Source organism: Dendrobates tinctorius, unplaced genomic scaffold, assembly GCF_039654945.1.
Source record: "Dendrobates tinctorius isolate UK_male_01 unplaced genomic scaffold, ASM3965494v1 ptg000006l, whole genome shotgun sequence".
NCBI lineage: Eukaryota > Metazoa > Chordata > Amphibia > Anura > Dendrobatidae > Dendrobates > Dendrobates tinctorius.
The window spans coordinates 18,375,825-18,390,007 of NW_027361674.1; the positions used below are offsets into that span (position 1 = coordinate 18,375,825).

Here is a 14,183-nt window from a genome sequence, read left to right on the forward strand (position 1 = left end):
TCAGATAGTCAATCCACACAAAAACAAATGTAAATAACATTTCCCACATGCCTGCTTTACATCAGTGTCATTTGTAAAATATAGTTTTATTTTTTTAACACTCTAAAAGGTTTAAAAATGAAGCAGTAATTTTTCATTTTTTCAAGGAAATTTACAAAACTTATCTTTTACCACCTAAATGTTTCCAACTTCTGATCAGGCCACTATAACTGGAAGACTCTAAAGGGGGCTTTACACATAGCAATATCGCTAGCAATAGCGCTAAAGCGTCACCGATTTTGTGACGCAGCAGCGATATTGCTAGCGATATCGCTACATGTGATACTTACCTCCGACCACCGCCCCCCCCCCCCCCCGCTGGCTATCGCTGTTCGCGCGAGATCGGCCTGGTCCATTTCTCGTTGTCGACTTCCTGCTGGCGCCGACGAACGAGCCATGGACGCAGGCGGAAGACGGACACCCTCGCCGCGTCTGAAAGGCGAGTACGACCGCTGCTGCGTCGCTGGTGAGATCTGCCTGTTTGGCAGCTCACTAGCGACCACTTAGCGATGCACCAGCGATCCTGACCGGATCATATCGTGGTTGGGATCGCTGGTGCATCGTTAAATGTAAAGGGGCTTTAAGGCCATTATTTGGCCATCAATTGCCATCGCAAACATCAGGACCACACAATCAAGATCTCAGGGTGCTGATGTTGATAAAGAGGGAGCAGCCACACTGTTATCCATCTACATGCTGTAGTCATTATTTACAACAGTATTTAAGGGGTTAAACGGCCATGGTCCGTGCCAACACTGATCATGGATGGTGCAGCAAGTTGTTAGCTATAGTGTACAGCCAATAGCTGCTGTATTGTCACATCGGAGAATGCTATTATCTTAGATCACAGATCTGTTTTAAGTCGTATTGGTGATCATTAAGGGGTTAAACAATATATAATATACAGCTGTTATATGGTCATGTACATTTAGCCTAATCCCTTAGGCTAGTTTCACACTAGCGTTTTGGAGCGCAGCGACGGCCTGCGCATGGCCGCCGCTACGCCCCGCCCCCTGCCGCGCCCCCGCTGGTAGCTCCGCCCACCGGCGCATGACGCTGCATGCGCCCTGCGTCCCCTATCTTTATCACAGGGGGCGCAGGCCGTGCGCAGTATGCGTTTGGCGGCGCATGCGCCTTTTTGACGGTGCGCCGACGCAACCAAAATGCAGCCGGTTGCGTTTGGCGCAGGTCGGCGCACTGTCAAAAGGACGCATGCGCCGCCAAACGCATACTGCGCACGGCCTGCGCCCCCTGTGATAAAGATAGGGGACGCAGGGCGCATGCAGCGTCATGCGTCGGTGGGCAGAGCTACCGGCGGGGGGCGCGGCAGGGGCGGGGCTTAGCGGCGGCCGTGCGCAGGCCGTCGCTGCGCTCCAAAACGCTAGTGTGAAACTAGCCTTAGACCATTTCATGGAGCCGCCCCTTAGACCATTTCATGGAGCCGCCCCTTAGACCATTTCATGGAGCAGATCTTTAGACCATTTCATGGAGCAGACCTTTAGATCATTTCATGGAGCAGACCCTTAGACCATTTCATGGAGCAGCCCCTTAGACCATTTCATGGAGCAGCCCCTTAGACCATTTAATGGAGCCGCCCCTTAGACCATTTCATGAAGCAGACCCTTACACCATTTCATAAAGCAGCCCCTTAGACCATTTCATGGAGCAGACCCTTAGACCATTTCATGGAGCACACCTTTAGACCATTTCATGGAGCAGACCCTTAGACCATTTCATGGAGCAGACCCTTAGACCATTTCATGGAGCAGACCCTTAGACCATTTCATGGAGCAGACCCTTAGACCATTTCATGGAGCAGACCTTTAGACCATTTCATGAAGCAGTCCCTTAGACCAATTCATGGAGCAGACCCTTAGACCATTTCATGAAGCAGTCCCTTAGACCATTTCATGGAGCAGACCCCCTTAGGCCATTTCATGAAGCAGCCCCTTATACCATTTCATGGACCTGTTCCTGGACCATTTCATGGACCTGTCCCTGGACCATTTCATGGACCTGTCCCTGGACCTTTTACTTCTTTTACTTCCTGCTGAATTCCTCTGGTTCAGACCCTGGCTCCCATGCCTTGCTCATTCTGTTGCTGGGTTTTACCTGGCTTATTAATCATCCCATGCCAACTCTTTTCACTGATCAGCAGCTACTCTTTGGATTTTTGCACACTGAGTTTTTTGAGGAGTCTTTTAGATCGGGTCTACTCAGAAAAATTGTAAAAAAAAAGTTGAAACATTCTGTGGAAAATGACTTGTTGGCCATGTTCAGTCCTTTGAGAGTTTTTTTTTCCCGATTCAGGTATTGGGAGAGAAAATAAACAGTGCATGTCACTTCTTTGAAGCAGCTCCTGACTGAGTACTGTCCAATCAAAAATCTGAAAAAAAAGTGCAAAAAAAACGCTTAAAAAGAAAAACTCTTCAAACCTATTTCAGGAAAGAGAAACTCCCAAAGAAAGAGTATTTCCTAAAGCAGTTTCCACTAGAAAATAGTTTTGGACTGCTTCAAAAAACTCTGTAACGGGCTGGGTGGTGGAACCCCTGTGCCAAAGCCCAAGGAAGACCTGGAGGGGCATGACTAGGAGCCTCACCCAATCTGACCACGGACACCGCAGGGTGAACATCATAGTGATCCCTGCGACCTGATGAATGGAGTGGCTGACTAAGGACAGCCCGTGGAAGTGTTGTCAGTTTTCACGTACAGTTTCATGACTCTTGCAGCGCTCCGGCCTCTTTAATTGTACATCGCTCCATATGCCACAAACCGAACATTTAGTAGCATCTGTGCTTTGCTCCATTAACCAACGTAGGCTAATTTAAAAACTTTCTACGTACAAAATTATCAGCCCCACAATGCATCATTCTGCCAGATACAACAGAAATGTTCTAGGAATTAACTACAGTTCTTGAAGTAAAAGCTGTCATGACCCGAGCTTACCATGAATCTGATGGAGTGCCTTCTTCAAAGCGAACGTTCCCTACGGTTTCAAGCTCCGTCTGTAAGAACTGGGCCAAGAGATCAAAGCTTCGCTGGGTCCTCACAACTTCCTTCTCATGAGTAGTGTCTATCCTGATACATTAATAAAAAAAAGAAAGACATGGACAGATTTACATTTTTTTTTTTTTTTCAAATCTCCTTGAGATCTTTTTGGTACATTCAGCAATCGATCAGTAAGCGAGTGTCAGTAGGATGCAGTACTTTTCAGAACGCACGCCTGTCACCTAGGGGTGACGCCGCACATATACAGTACTTGTCAGAACGCACGCCTGTCACCTAGGGGTGACGCCGCACATATACAGTACTTGTCAGAACGCACGCCTGTCACCTAGGGGTGACGCCGCACATATACAGTACTTGTCAGAACGTATGCCTGTCACCTAAGGGGTGACGCCGCACATATACAGTACTTGTCAGAACGTACGCCTGTCACCTAAGGGGTGACGCCGCACATATAAAGTACTTGTCAGAACGTACGCCTGTCACCTAAGGGGTGACGCCGCACATATACAGTACTTGTCAGAACGCACGCCTGTCACCTAAGGGGTGACGCAGCACATATACAGTACTTGTCAGAACGTACGCCTGTCACCTAAGGGGTGACGCCGCACATATACAGTACTTGTCAGAACGCACGCCTGTCACCTAGGGGTGACGCCGCACATATACAGTACTTGTCAGAACGTATGCCTGTCACCTAAGGGGTGACGCCGCACATATACAGTACTTGTCAGAACGTACGCCTGTCACCTAAGGGGTGACGCCGCACATATACAGTACTTGTCAGAACGTACGCCTGTCACCTAAGGGGTGACGCCGCACATATAAAGTACTTGTCAGAACGTACGCCTGTCACCTAAGGGGTGACGCCGCACATATACAGTACTTGTCAGAACGCACGCCTGTCACCTAAGGGGTGACGCAGCACATATACAGTACTTGTCAGAACGTACGCCTGTCACCTAAGGGGTGACGCCGCACATATACAGTACTTGTCAGAACGCACGCCTGTCACCTAAGGGGTGACGCCGCACATATACAGTACTTGTCAGAACGCACGCCTGTCATCTACGGGGTGACGCCGCACATATACAGTACTTGTCAGAACGCACGCCTGTCACCTAAGGGGTGACGCAGTACATATACAGTACTTGTCAGAATGTACGCCTGTCACCTAAGGGGTGACGCCGCACATATACAGTACTTGTCAGAATGCACGCCTGTCACCTAAGGGGTGAGTCGTGACGCCGCACATATACAGTACTTGTCAGAACGTACGCCTGTCACCTAAGGGGTGATGCCACACATATACAGTACTTGTCAGAACGTACGCCTGTCACCTAAGGGGTGACGCCGCACATATACAGTACTTGTCAGAACGCATGCCTGTAATCTAAGGGGTGACGCCGCACATATACAGTACTTGTCAGAACGCATGCCTGTAATCTAAGGGGTGACGCCGAACATATACAGTACTTGTCAAAACGCATGCCTGTAATCTAAGGGGTGACGCCGCACATATACAGTACTTGTCAGGACGTACACCTGTCACCTAAGGGGTGACGCAGTAAAATGTACAATACTTGTCAGGATGTACGCTTGTCATCTAAGGGGTGACGCTGCACATATACAGTACATGTCAGGAGGACACATACCTGTCACCTAAGGGGTGACGCCGCACATATACAGTACTTGTCAGAACGCATGCCTGTAATCTAAGGGGTGACGCCGCACATATACAGTACTTGTCAGGACGTACACCTGTCACCTAAGGGGTGACGCAGTAAAATGTACAATACTTGTCAGGATGTACGCTTGTCATCTAAGGGGTGACGCTGCACATATACAGTACATGTCAGGAGGACACATACCTGTCACCTAAGGGGTGACGCCGCACATATACAGTACTTGTCAGAACGCATGCCTGTAATCTAAGGGGTAACGCCGCACATATACAGTACTTGTCAGGACGTACACCTGTCACCTAAGGGGTGACGCAGTAAAATGTACAATACTTGTCAGGATGTACGCTTGTCATCTAAGGGGTGACGCTGCACATATACAGTACATGTCAGGAGGACGCATACCTGTCACCTAAGGGGTGACGCCGCACATATACAGTACTTGTCAGAACGTACGCCTGTCACCTAAGGGGTGACGCCGCACATATACAGTACTTGTCAGAACGCATGCCTGTAATCTAAGGGGTGACGCCGCACATATACAGTGGCAGCACATACAAGTGATTTCTCTTTCCCACTTGTAAATAAGAGCACTGAGTGTACACTGCCTAATTCATTTCAATATATGCTTGCAGTGATGTTCTATATGGACAGTTGTATAGCTCTTTAAGGAAACCTGACAGCTGATACATACCATCCAATCCACAGCTGTATCATATGAGCAAGGTATGTCTGACCCTGAAACGCTGCAGTGTTTCAGAGAAAACCTGCTTTAAAAGCTGTAGAGGACCGAGCTGCAGAATAGTCGGACGGGTGGGTCCCTGGCAGCTCCTACCCGACTGCTCCCGTGCAGTGACCGGTCTCTCCCTGCACTCGTGTATGGGCAAGACCTGTCACTTCAGGGAAGCAGGTGGGGAGAAGCCCGCAGCGTTGTATGTACCAACATCGCACAGCCAGTGCCTGATAATTTGTGCTGCCCATGGATGTATCAGCTGTCAGGTTCGCTTTACGTTAATCAGGCCCCCCTTGTAACATGCCACACATCTTAGATAGCTGCATATGATCAGGACTGTGCTTTAGCATCTGAACAATGCTCCCTGGAAAAACTCAGAAGTTCCTTTATATAGGGGGAAGTGTGCTCTCATGCAGACTTCCTGAGCTCCCCCTTTAATGAATGGACAGAGTGACCCCGAGTCGCTCTGCCCCATCATAGAGAGAGCTGTGCATCCGTACAGTGACACATGCACAGTCATCCCAATCTCCTTCCTGCCCGCATCTTTTTAAATCGGTGCAGGGAGAAAATCAGGAGATGAAATGTCTTTGTGTGCAGCAAGAACCACCATGAGAGGTATGTAGCTTTAACCATTACTGCCCCTGACCACCAGGGATATTTACATTAACTGCTTAACTGCTCTAAACCATTACAAATCTTATATTACCCTCTTCAGTGCACTAGACCATCTGGGATACTACTCCAACACTCCCCTAGACTATTAGGAATGCCGACTACCCTAGACCACCAGGTATATACACTGTAACTCTCCAAGACTACCTGGGATACTGACGTAACCCCCTTTACTGCCCTACCCGTCCAGGGATCTTTACATTAACCCCTTTGTTTCTCTTGACAACCAGGGATGCAATAATTAACATCAAAACTGCCCTAGACCACCAGTTATACTGACGTTAACAGTCCTCAGTCATCAGTCCTGGACAACTAGGGACACTGACATTACATGGAGAAGAGAGAGAGAGATCATAACCACAGGAAGTCTACTATTTTAGAAAGTTGCTGCACTTTTCCTTATACGAGGAGCTACTGCTCTCTACCCAATACCACATAACGCTGCTGGTGAATGTAACCACTGGGCTGTTGATAATGAGCGGATATCTCCGTCCCGGCACTCACGTATCCATCCTCTGTGTCCAGAACTGTATTCGCTCTTTCAGGGCACACAGCTTTCGGCATGTCCGCTCTTTCAGGTCACTTCTGTTCCTTTCTTCATTTTCCCGTGAGTCCTCGATATCTCTCTGTGGTTCAATAAGATCGTAAGATTTGGAAATGTTTTTCTGGTGTTCATTTTGATCTTGTAGGTCATCGCCTGGTAGGCTTCCTTCTAGCTACAAAGAACAAGAAAATAACATGTACATATCATGCTTTGGAAGGCTGAAACGGACCGGTCCATGCAGTCCAGTTTGCAACGTGGAATCGTAGATGGGGCAAAAGCCAAGACTGGGGTTTTATACAGTAATCCCCAGTCATTCTTTTCACCCATATGTGTCAATTTTGGTCCATGTGCCCCTTTTTACCATGCTTGTGTCACCCAATATTCTCTCAGACAGACAAAAAAAAATGCAGGTTTTCTAAACTCTCTATAGCAAACAGTTAAAAATGGACACCATGGGTGTGCTGTCTGTATTTTTTTTTTATTGACCCTTTCTGTCTGCATAATTGACCAAAGCAGGACATGTCCTTAGAAAATAACGTGTCGGCATGCTGCCGGTGAATGAAACTGACAGAGCAAGGATGACAAGCACCGACGTATATTGATGGTGTAGAATGCACTAATTTTAGTATGAGTTATGTCGACAGCACGTGACCGCTGCAACCAATCACTTTGCTCAGTAGGCCTGCAGATGGCTCAAGAACACAGAGCCAAATTTTTGGCTGCAGCAGTCACATGGTGGTCACCAATGTCCACCCATCAAAAAGTAACAAGATGAATTTATTTTCATACAGATGATGCCTGTGTAAGACTAAAGCGGAGCAGCCTGTCAGTACTTACAGTTTTTACTTGGAAAATCAGTCGTTTCATCCTGTCATTTGGTGCCTGGTCCAATTTCACCTTTAGCTCTTGCAGCTTTTCTTTTTCTTCTCTCCGTTGCCTGTGGACGGTCTTCATTCGCATGTTATAATACATCAGTTTTTTCATCACTGTAGACTATAAATTGTAGAATTTGAGGTGACCCTAAATTTGCTACAATTCAATGCTAAAATAAAGGCGTCCCGGCAAGTCACTAACCAATGACCCAAAGATTTTGGCTGTGTGGTTTCCTGCAGACCTAGCCTCGTAGACCGATATTAACATGTACAATTACATTTACCTTACAGCCCCCCAAAGTGTCAGATTGGGGGTAGAAAATAAACCCTTTCATTGCTGTGTTGAGACTCAGGAATGAATCAAAGGATCCCTCACACCAGTCCGCGACATTGAGACGGATCAGGCGAATCCTGTTCAGTTTCTAAGGAGTCCTAGTGTTCATAAAGTGCCCCGGTTTCAGCGCCGACACTACATCGCTCCATTTCACTTGCCAGTCCCGTCTCTGATGGCATCATGGTGCCAGGCTACTAAAACTTTACTTAAACAGTGGGGGTCTTCTGCTAGATGATGTTCCTGCCGCTACACAAGTCGCCACTACTCAGATCTGCTGAATGGTCTCCATTACTCCGTGGCTTAGCTCTGTTTTATCCTGTCTCCATTCTTGCCACTCAGCTCTTCCAGCTCAGCTACAGCTGGTCTGCACTGTGACAACTCCCCTGTTCCAGTACTGCTACATCTAGCCTTCACTAATCCATTTCTGCTGCTCAGCTCTGCTACATCAGTTTGGTTTCACTACTGCAGCGCCCTGCCTCTCTGATACTGCTGCACTACTGACCGAGTTGCCCTGTCGCAAAAAACGTAATCTGTCTGTACTGCTCAAGATCTCCTCATCCGGACCGGAGGCTTGCGTTAAGATCCCTAGTGCTTGACCACGAGTCCAGTGGGCGGTTCTACTAGTAGGACCGCCCACTGGACTCCTATGCATACAAACACCAGGGAAATCAATGAATAGAATGCAAGTTTTGCTAAATCTTTTCCCACAACAATATATATCAATCTGATCATCTCCTGCTGCTCTATAACATCCTGCTCGCTGATACCATTTTAAACATGACAGATTCCCTTTAAAAGACCTACATACTATAGTGATATATTCCTTTCTATCAGCTACACTAAACACTGCCGTATTGTGGTTTTATCTGTGTTAGGGTCCCCATATAGTTACATATAACTATGCCTGTACCTCTATATTCCTCCTCCAATCAGACTCCACATGTGCAGCTTGTAGAGAGAAAAGGCAAGATCCACTTCTTGCCCATTTATTCACCTTTGGGATACAGATTAAAGCAATAGAAAACTGTTTGCGCTCTGCTACGTCTTAGAGAATGACTTACCTCTGCTAAATCCTTGATTTGCTTATGGGATACATCATATGTATCAAGCCTCTGCAGCCGAGGTATATGATATAACACATGAGTAGCATAATTACACAAAAGGCAGACGGGGTTGGGACTGTACTGGGGATCATTTAGGCCTAAATCCGTTAGGTTTGGCAGCCTGGATAAATTCGTGATCTCCTTATGAAAAAGAAACAACTACCAGTTAAACCAATTCTGGAAAAGTCACTCACTTTTTTACATTGCATGGTTTAAAAAAACAAAACAAAACTGGATGATACTGACAAGAGGAACATGTTTTGGCGTATGCACCGGGAAAGCTCCCAATGTACAGTATATGTAAGTAGCCGTTTGTAGCCATCGGCCCTATTTGTTCAAAAGATTCCTTGCTTTTTATTGGGGTAATATTCAAAGGCATGTCTTTTTTGGTTTTTATGTACTGTATGGGCTACTGCAAAAAAGTATGCTGTGCCATATACTTTCTTTTGCATTTTGTCCACTGTCCAATGGATTCATCATAGGAGGATACCTTAGCGTATGTGTCTAACGGACCAAACACAATGTCAGCAAGACTGTATGTCATGTGTCTCGTTTTACAGATGTGGTTTCGGCGGCGCCGGAGTGACTTCACTCATCGCTCTGTGTATGGAGAGCGGTGGCTATAATCACGACTGACAGCTCGCTCAGCATTAGGGCTGGCTGTCAGTTAGCGCTGAGGGTGCAGTTACAGCTGCTGCTCTCCATACACAGAGCAGTGACTGAAGCCATGCCGGCACAACCCCTATGACTGAAACCCAAATGCTGCCAAAAGGAATAAAGTTAGTTTCCTCCTGGCAGCGGGGGTCTAAGCGTGAGGGTCCAAGTGCGGGTAGATTAACCCCATATCTGCAGGTTAATAGCGTTTCTTCACATGGCAGGTTACCTCTAATACAAGCTTCTCTGCAAAACCTATACTTAAAAAAAAACGGATGTGATGGTGTATGAGTGGTAAACTTTGTTTTATTGACTAAATTAAAAAGCTATCTTACAGATCAATTTGAGTTTTGATTTTTTTTCTATTTTTAAAAGAAAAAGTGATGTATTTTTTTTCTTTTCAGTTCATTAAAAGACTCTAACGTACAAATCCCATCTGTATAGCAGTATAGTGGCTTGTGTGGAGAAGTAATAAATACATTAATATCGAAATGACACACAAAAGGTTCACACTTACCTTAAAAGAAGATATTTCATTACCAGACAGATTTAATCTCTCCAGGTGAATATTTGGATCCAGGCAGTTTCCTTGCAATAAAGTAAAAAAAAAAAAGACACTCTGAACATAAAACTTACACAATAGGGAAGGATCTCTCACTTATAGGATCAAGTATTGCTTAGTAATCGCTGCGGGTCTGACCCCTGGGGCCCAAAGAACAGGGTTCTGGCGGAGGAAGCACTGGGCTTTTTCTAGCAGTTCCATACAAATGGAGCAGAGGTTCGCATGCTCATCCTTGGCTCCATTCAGATGGAGATATATGGGAAACATGGATTTTTGTGAGTACTCACCGTAAAATCCTTTTCTCCGAGACGCTCATTGGGGGACACAGAGACTGTGGGTGTGTGCTTCTGCCGTCTGGAGGCCGACACTAAGTGTACAAAAAAAGAGTTAGCTCCTCCTCCGCCGCATACACCCTCGCCCCTAGGCCGGGCGTAACTCAGTTTAGTGCATAAGCAGTAGGAGAACGCGCCTTAAACTCAGGCAAGAAACTATATGTCTGAAAAAGGGGGCCACCCTAAACCTTGTACAAGGATTTGTAAAACTCAAAATAAGTAAATGCCAACTGGCTGATAGGGTGGGTGCTGTGTCCCCCAATGAGCGTCTCGGAGAAAAGGATTTTACGGTGAGTACTCACAAAAATCCATGTTTCTCCTTCGTCTCATTGGGGGACACAGAGACTGTGGGACGTCCTAAAGCAGTCCTCTGGGCGGGATCTTAGCTCACCCAATCCCTGCTAATTTGCGCCCCTGATTAGAGGTGCGCAACTGCTGCCTGGAGAATCTTTCTTCCCAGGCTTGCATCCGAGGATGCCTGGGTATGTACGTTATAATGTTTGACAAACGTATGTAAACTGGACCAGGTAGCTGCTTTGCATACCTGCTCCGCTGAAGCCTGGTGTCGTAGTGCCCATGAGGCACCCACTGCCCGTGCCGAGTGAGCCTTGATCCCTGCCGGAACCGGCGTGCCACTGATTTGATAAGCTTCTTGGACCGTCAGGCGAACCCATCTGGCCAAAGTCGCTCTGGACGCAGCGAGCCCCTTCCTCCGACCCTCTGGAACCACGAATAGAGCGTCTGTCTGGCGGAATGGCGCCGTCCTTGTCACCTACCTCCTAAGAGCTCTTACCAGATCCAGGGTGTGCAAAGCCTTCTCTACCCTGTGCACCGGTGCCGGGCAAAACGAGGGTAAGACGATGTCTTCGTTGATATGAAATGCAGACACAACCTTCGGCAAGAAGGGGGGAGCTGGCCTTAAAACTACCTTATCCTTATAAAAGGTTAGGAACGGTGGTTTACAAGATAAGGCCGCCAATTCCGAAACCCGCCTAATAGACGTTATGGCTACTAGAAAAACGACCTTTCTGGACAGGTAAGGTAAGGAGACCTCTTGCAATGGTTCGAAAGGGGCCTCCTGAAGGACTCTGAGCACCAAATTCAGGTCCCATGATTCCGTCGGCGCCTTATAGGGGGGTACTAAATGTGCGACCCCCTGCATAAACGTCCTAACCTGCCAGACGGAAGCGACTTTTCGTTGGAAAAGTACCGACAGGGCCGAGATTTGCGTTCTGAGGGAACTCGGGGCCAACCCTGCGTCCAGCCCTGCCTGTAGAAAAGCCAGTACGTTGGGGATCGAAAAAACCAGAGGAGCCACTTCACGATCCCTACACCAACGGAAGAAAACTTCCCAAGTCCGATGATACACCCTCGCTGAGGAAGGCTTTCGGGCACTCACCATCGTGGCCGCCACATCGCGTCTGAATCCTGCCTGTGTTAACAGCCAAGATTCAATGGCCACGCCGTCAAACACAGGGCCCCTAAGTTCGGATGGCAGATCGGCCCTTGGGACAGTAAGTCCGGCCGATCTGGAAGACGCCAGGGTACGTCCACCACTAGTTGGACCAGATCTGCGTACCAGGCCCGCCGGGGCCAATCTGGGGCCAGCAGAATTGCTGGAACCTTCTCTCTCCTTATTTTCCTGATAACTCTTGGAAGCAGCGGTAGCGGGGGGAACAAGTACGGGAGACGAAACTGGCTCCACGGGAGCACCAGCGCGTCTGCTGCGATTGCCTGCGGATCGAGGGATCGAGCGACAAACCTTAGCACTTTGGCATTCTCTCTGGATGCCATAAGGTCCACGTCTGGTGTCCCCCACCGTTGGCAGATCTGCTGAAAGATCTCGGGGTGCAGGGACCATTCCCCTGCCGCGACCCCCTGTCGGCTGAGAAAATCTGCCGCCCAGTTTTCGACTCCTGGAATGTGCACCGCTGAAATTACCACGCGGTTCTTCTCCGCCCAACGTAGTACCAGTCCGACCTCGCGCATGGCTGCCTGGCTGCGCGTGCCCCCTTGATGGTTGACATATGCTACTGCTGTCGCATTGTCCGTCTGGATGCGCACCGGCCGGTGTCTCAGGAAACACTGGAAATGTTGTAGGGCCAATCGTATTGCCCGTATCTCCAGAATGTTGATCGGGAGAACTATCTCCTGAACGGACCACCGCCCCTGGGCTATGTGACTCTGGAAAACTGCCCCCCAACCTTGCAGGCTTGCATCGGTCGTCACCACCAACCATTGTTCCGGGGGAAAGGGTTTCCCCTGGACCAGAGACGAGTCGCGAGTCCACCACCGGAGTGAACCCCGTATCAGCGGAGACAACTTGCACCGATGACTGAGAGACAGCAGCCTCCGGTCCCATGCTGTCAAGAGCGCATGCTGAAGCGGACGGAGATGGAACTGGGCAAACGGGATTGCTTCTATCGCCGCCACCATTCTGCCCAAAACACTCATGCCATACCGGATGGATCTGGAGCCCGGCTGTAGAAGGTTCCGTATCCCTTGCTTGATTTTTTGCGCCTTGTCCTGAGGGAGGATCACCAGCCCCCGGGAGGTGTCGAAAATCATGCCCAGGAACACGATTTTTTGGGCTGGAACTAAAGACGACTTGCTCCAATTGATCAGCCAGCCCAGACGGGCCAGGGTATCCAGAGTAATACTGACATTGTCCTGGCACTCCTGAAACGACGGCCCCTTTACCAAAAGGTCGTCCAGGTAAGGTAACACCGTTATGCCCCGTGCATGCAGGATGGCCATAACCACCGCCATTATCTTTGTAAAGACTCTGGGGGCAGTGGCCAGACCGAAGGGCAGAGCCACGAATTGGAAGTGACGTCCTCCGATCGCAAATCGCAGGAACCTCTGGTGTGGGGGGAATATCGGAATATGCAGATATGCATCCTGCACATCGATTGAGGCCAGGAATTCCCCTGGATCCATGGCTGCAATGACCGAGCGGAGGGATTCCATCCGGAATCGCCTGACCCTGATGAATCTGTTTAGGATCTTTAGATCCAGAACCGGCCTCACAGTCCCGTCTTTTTTGGGGACCGAAAAAAGATTGGAGTAAAACCCCTGCGACTCTTCGCCCTGCGGCACTGGGGCGATGACCCCTTTGTGCTGTAGCGATGTTACAGCCTGTAACAAACTCTCTGCCTGCGCATCTGTTTTGGAAAGTCGCGAACGGAAGAATCGCTGAGGTGGCCGTCCTACAAACTCTATCTTGTACCCGGACGATACAAGTTCTGCCACCCAAGTGTCGCGTGTCACTGCGACCCAAACGTGGCTGAACCTTAGTAGGCGTCCGCCCACTCTGTCGTCCGTAGGTACGGAGTGCCTCCAGTCATTTAGCTGGAGGCTTTTGGGGCTTGGCCCCCTTCGCTCTGGGTAAATGGCCTCGGCCTCTACCCAGCGGATTGGCCCTGTAAGAGACTTGTTTTTCCCTACTCTGGCCATCGTTTGCGGAGGAGTACGCCCTGGCCGAAGTCCCCCCCCAGGGGCTACGAAAGGGGCGAAAACGCCTCTGCGTTTGCCTGAATGCCGGGCAACTTCTCTGCTGCGGAAGGAAACTACTTTTACCCCCTGTGGCTTCTGAGATAAGCCTATCCAGCTTCTCACCGAACAGTCGATTGCCCTGAAAAGGCAATGAG

The 14,183-nt window shown here is 48.7% G+C and overlaps 1 protein-coding gene across 4 annotated transcripts in view; it reads right to left on the reverse strand.

Annotated features, from left to right (window-relative positions):
* The window catches only part of LRRC9 (leucine rich repeat containing 9), a 234,531-nt gene that overhangs the window by 178,961 nt on the left and 41,387 nt on the right, over positions 1–14,183 (reverse strand). For all 4 annotated transcript variants that reach the window (XM_073571244.1, XM_073571255.1, XM_073571252.1 and 1 more), the window contains exons 6-10: positions 10,157–10,227; positions 8,944–9,126; positions 7,514–7,669; positions 6,637–6,848; positions 2,986–3,117 (exon numbers count right to left, since the gene is read on the reverse strand). In XM_073571244.1, the coding sequence (XP_073427345.1) occupies positions 2,986–3,117; positions 6,637–6,848; positions 7,514–7,669; positions 8,944–9,126; positions 10,157–10,227 (754 nt within the window). The remainder of the gene's footprint in view (positions 1–2,985; positions 3,118–6,636; positions 6,849–7,513; positions 7,670–8,943; positions 9,127–10,156; positions 10,228–14,183) is intronic.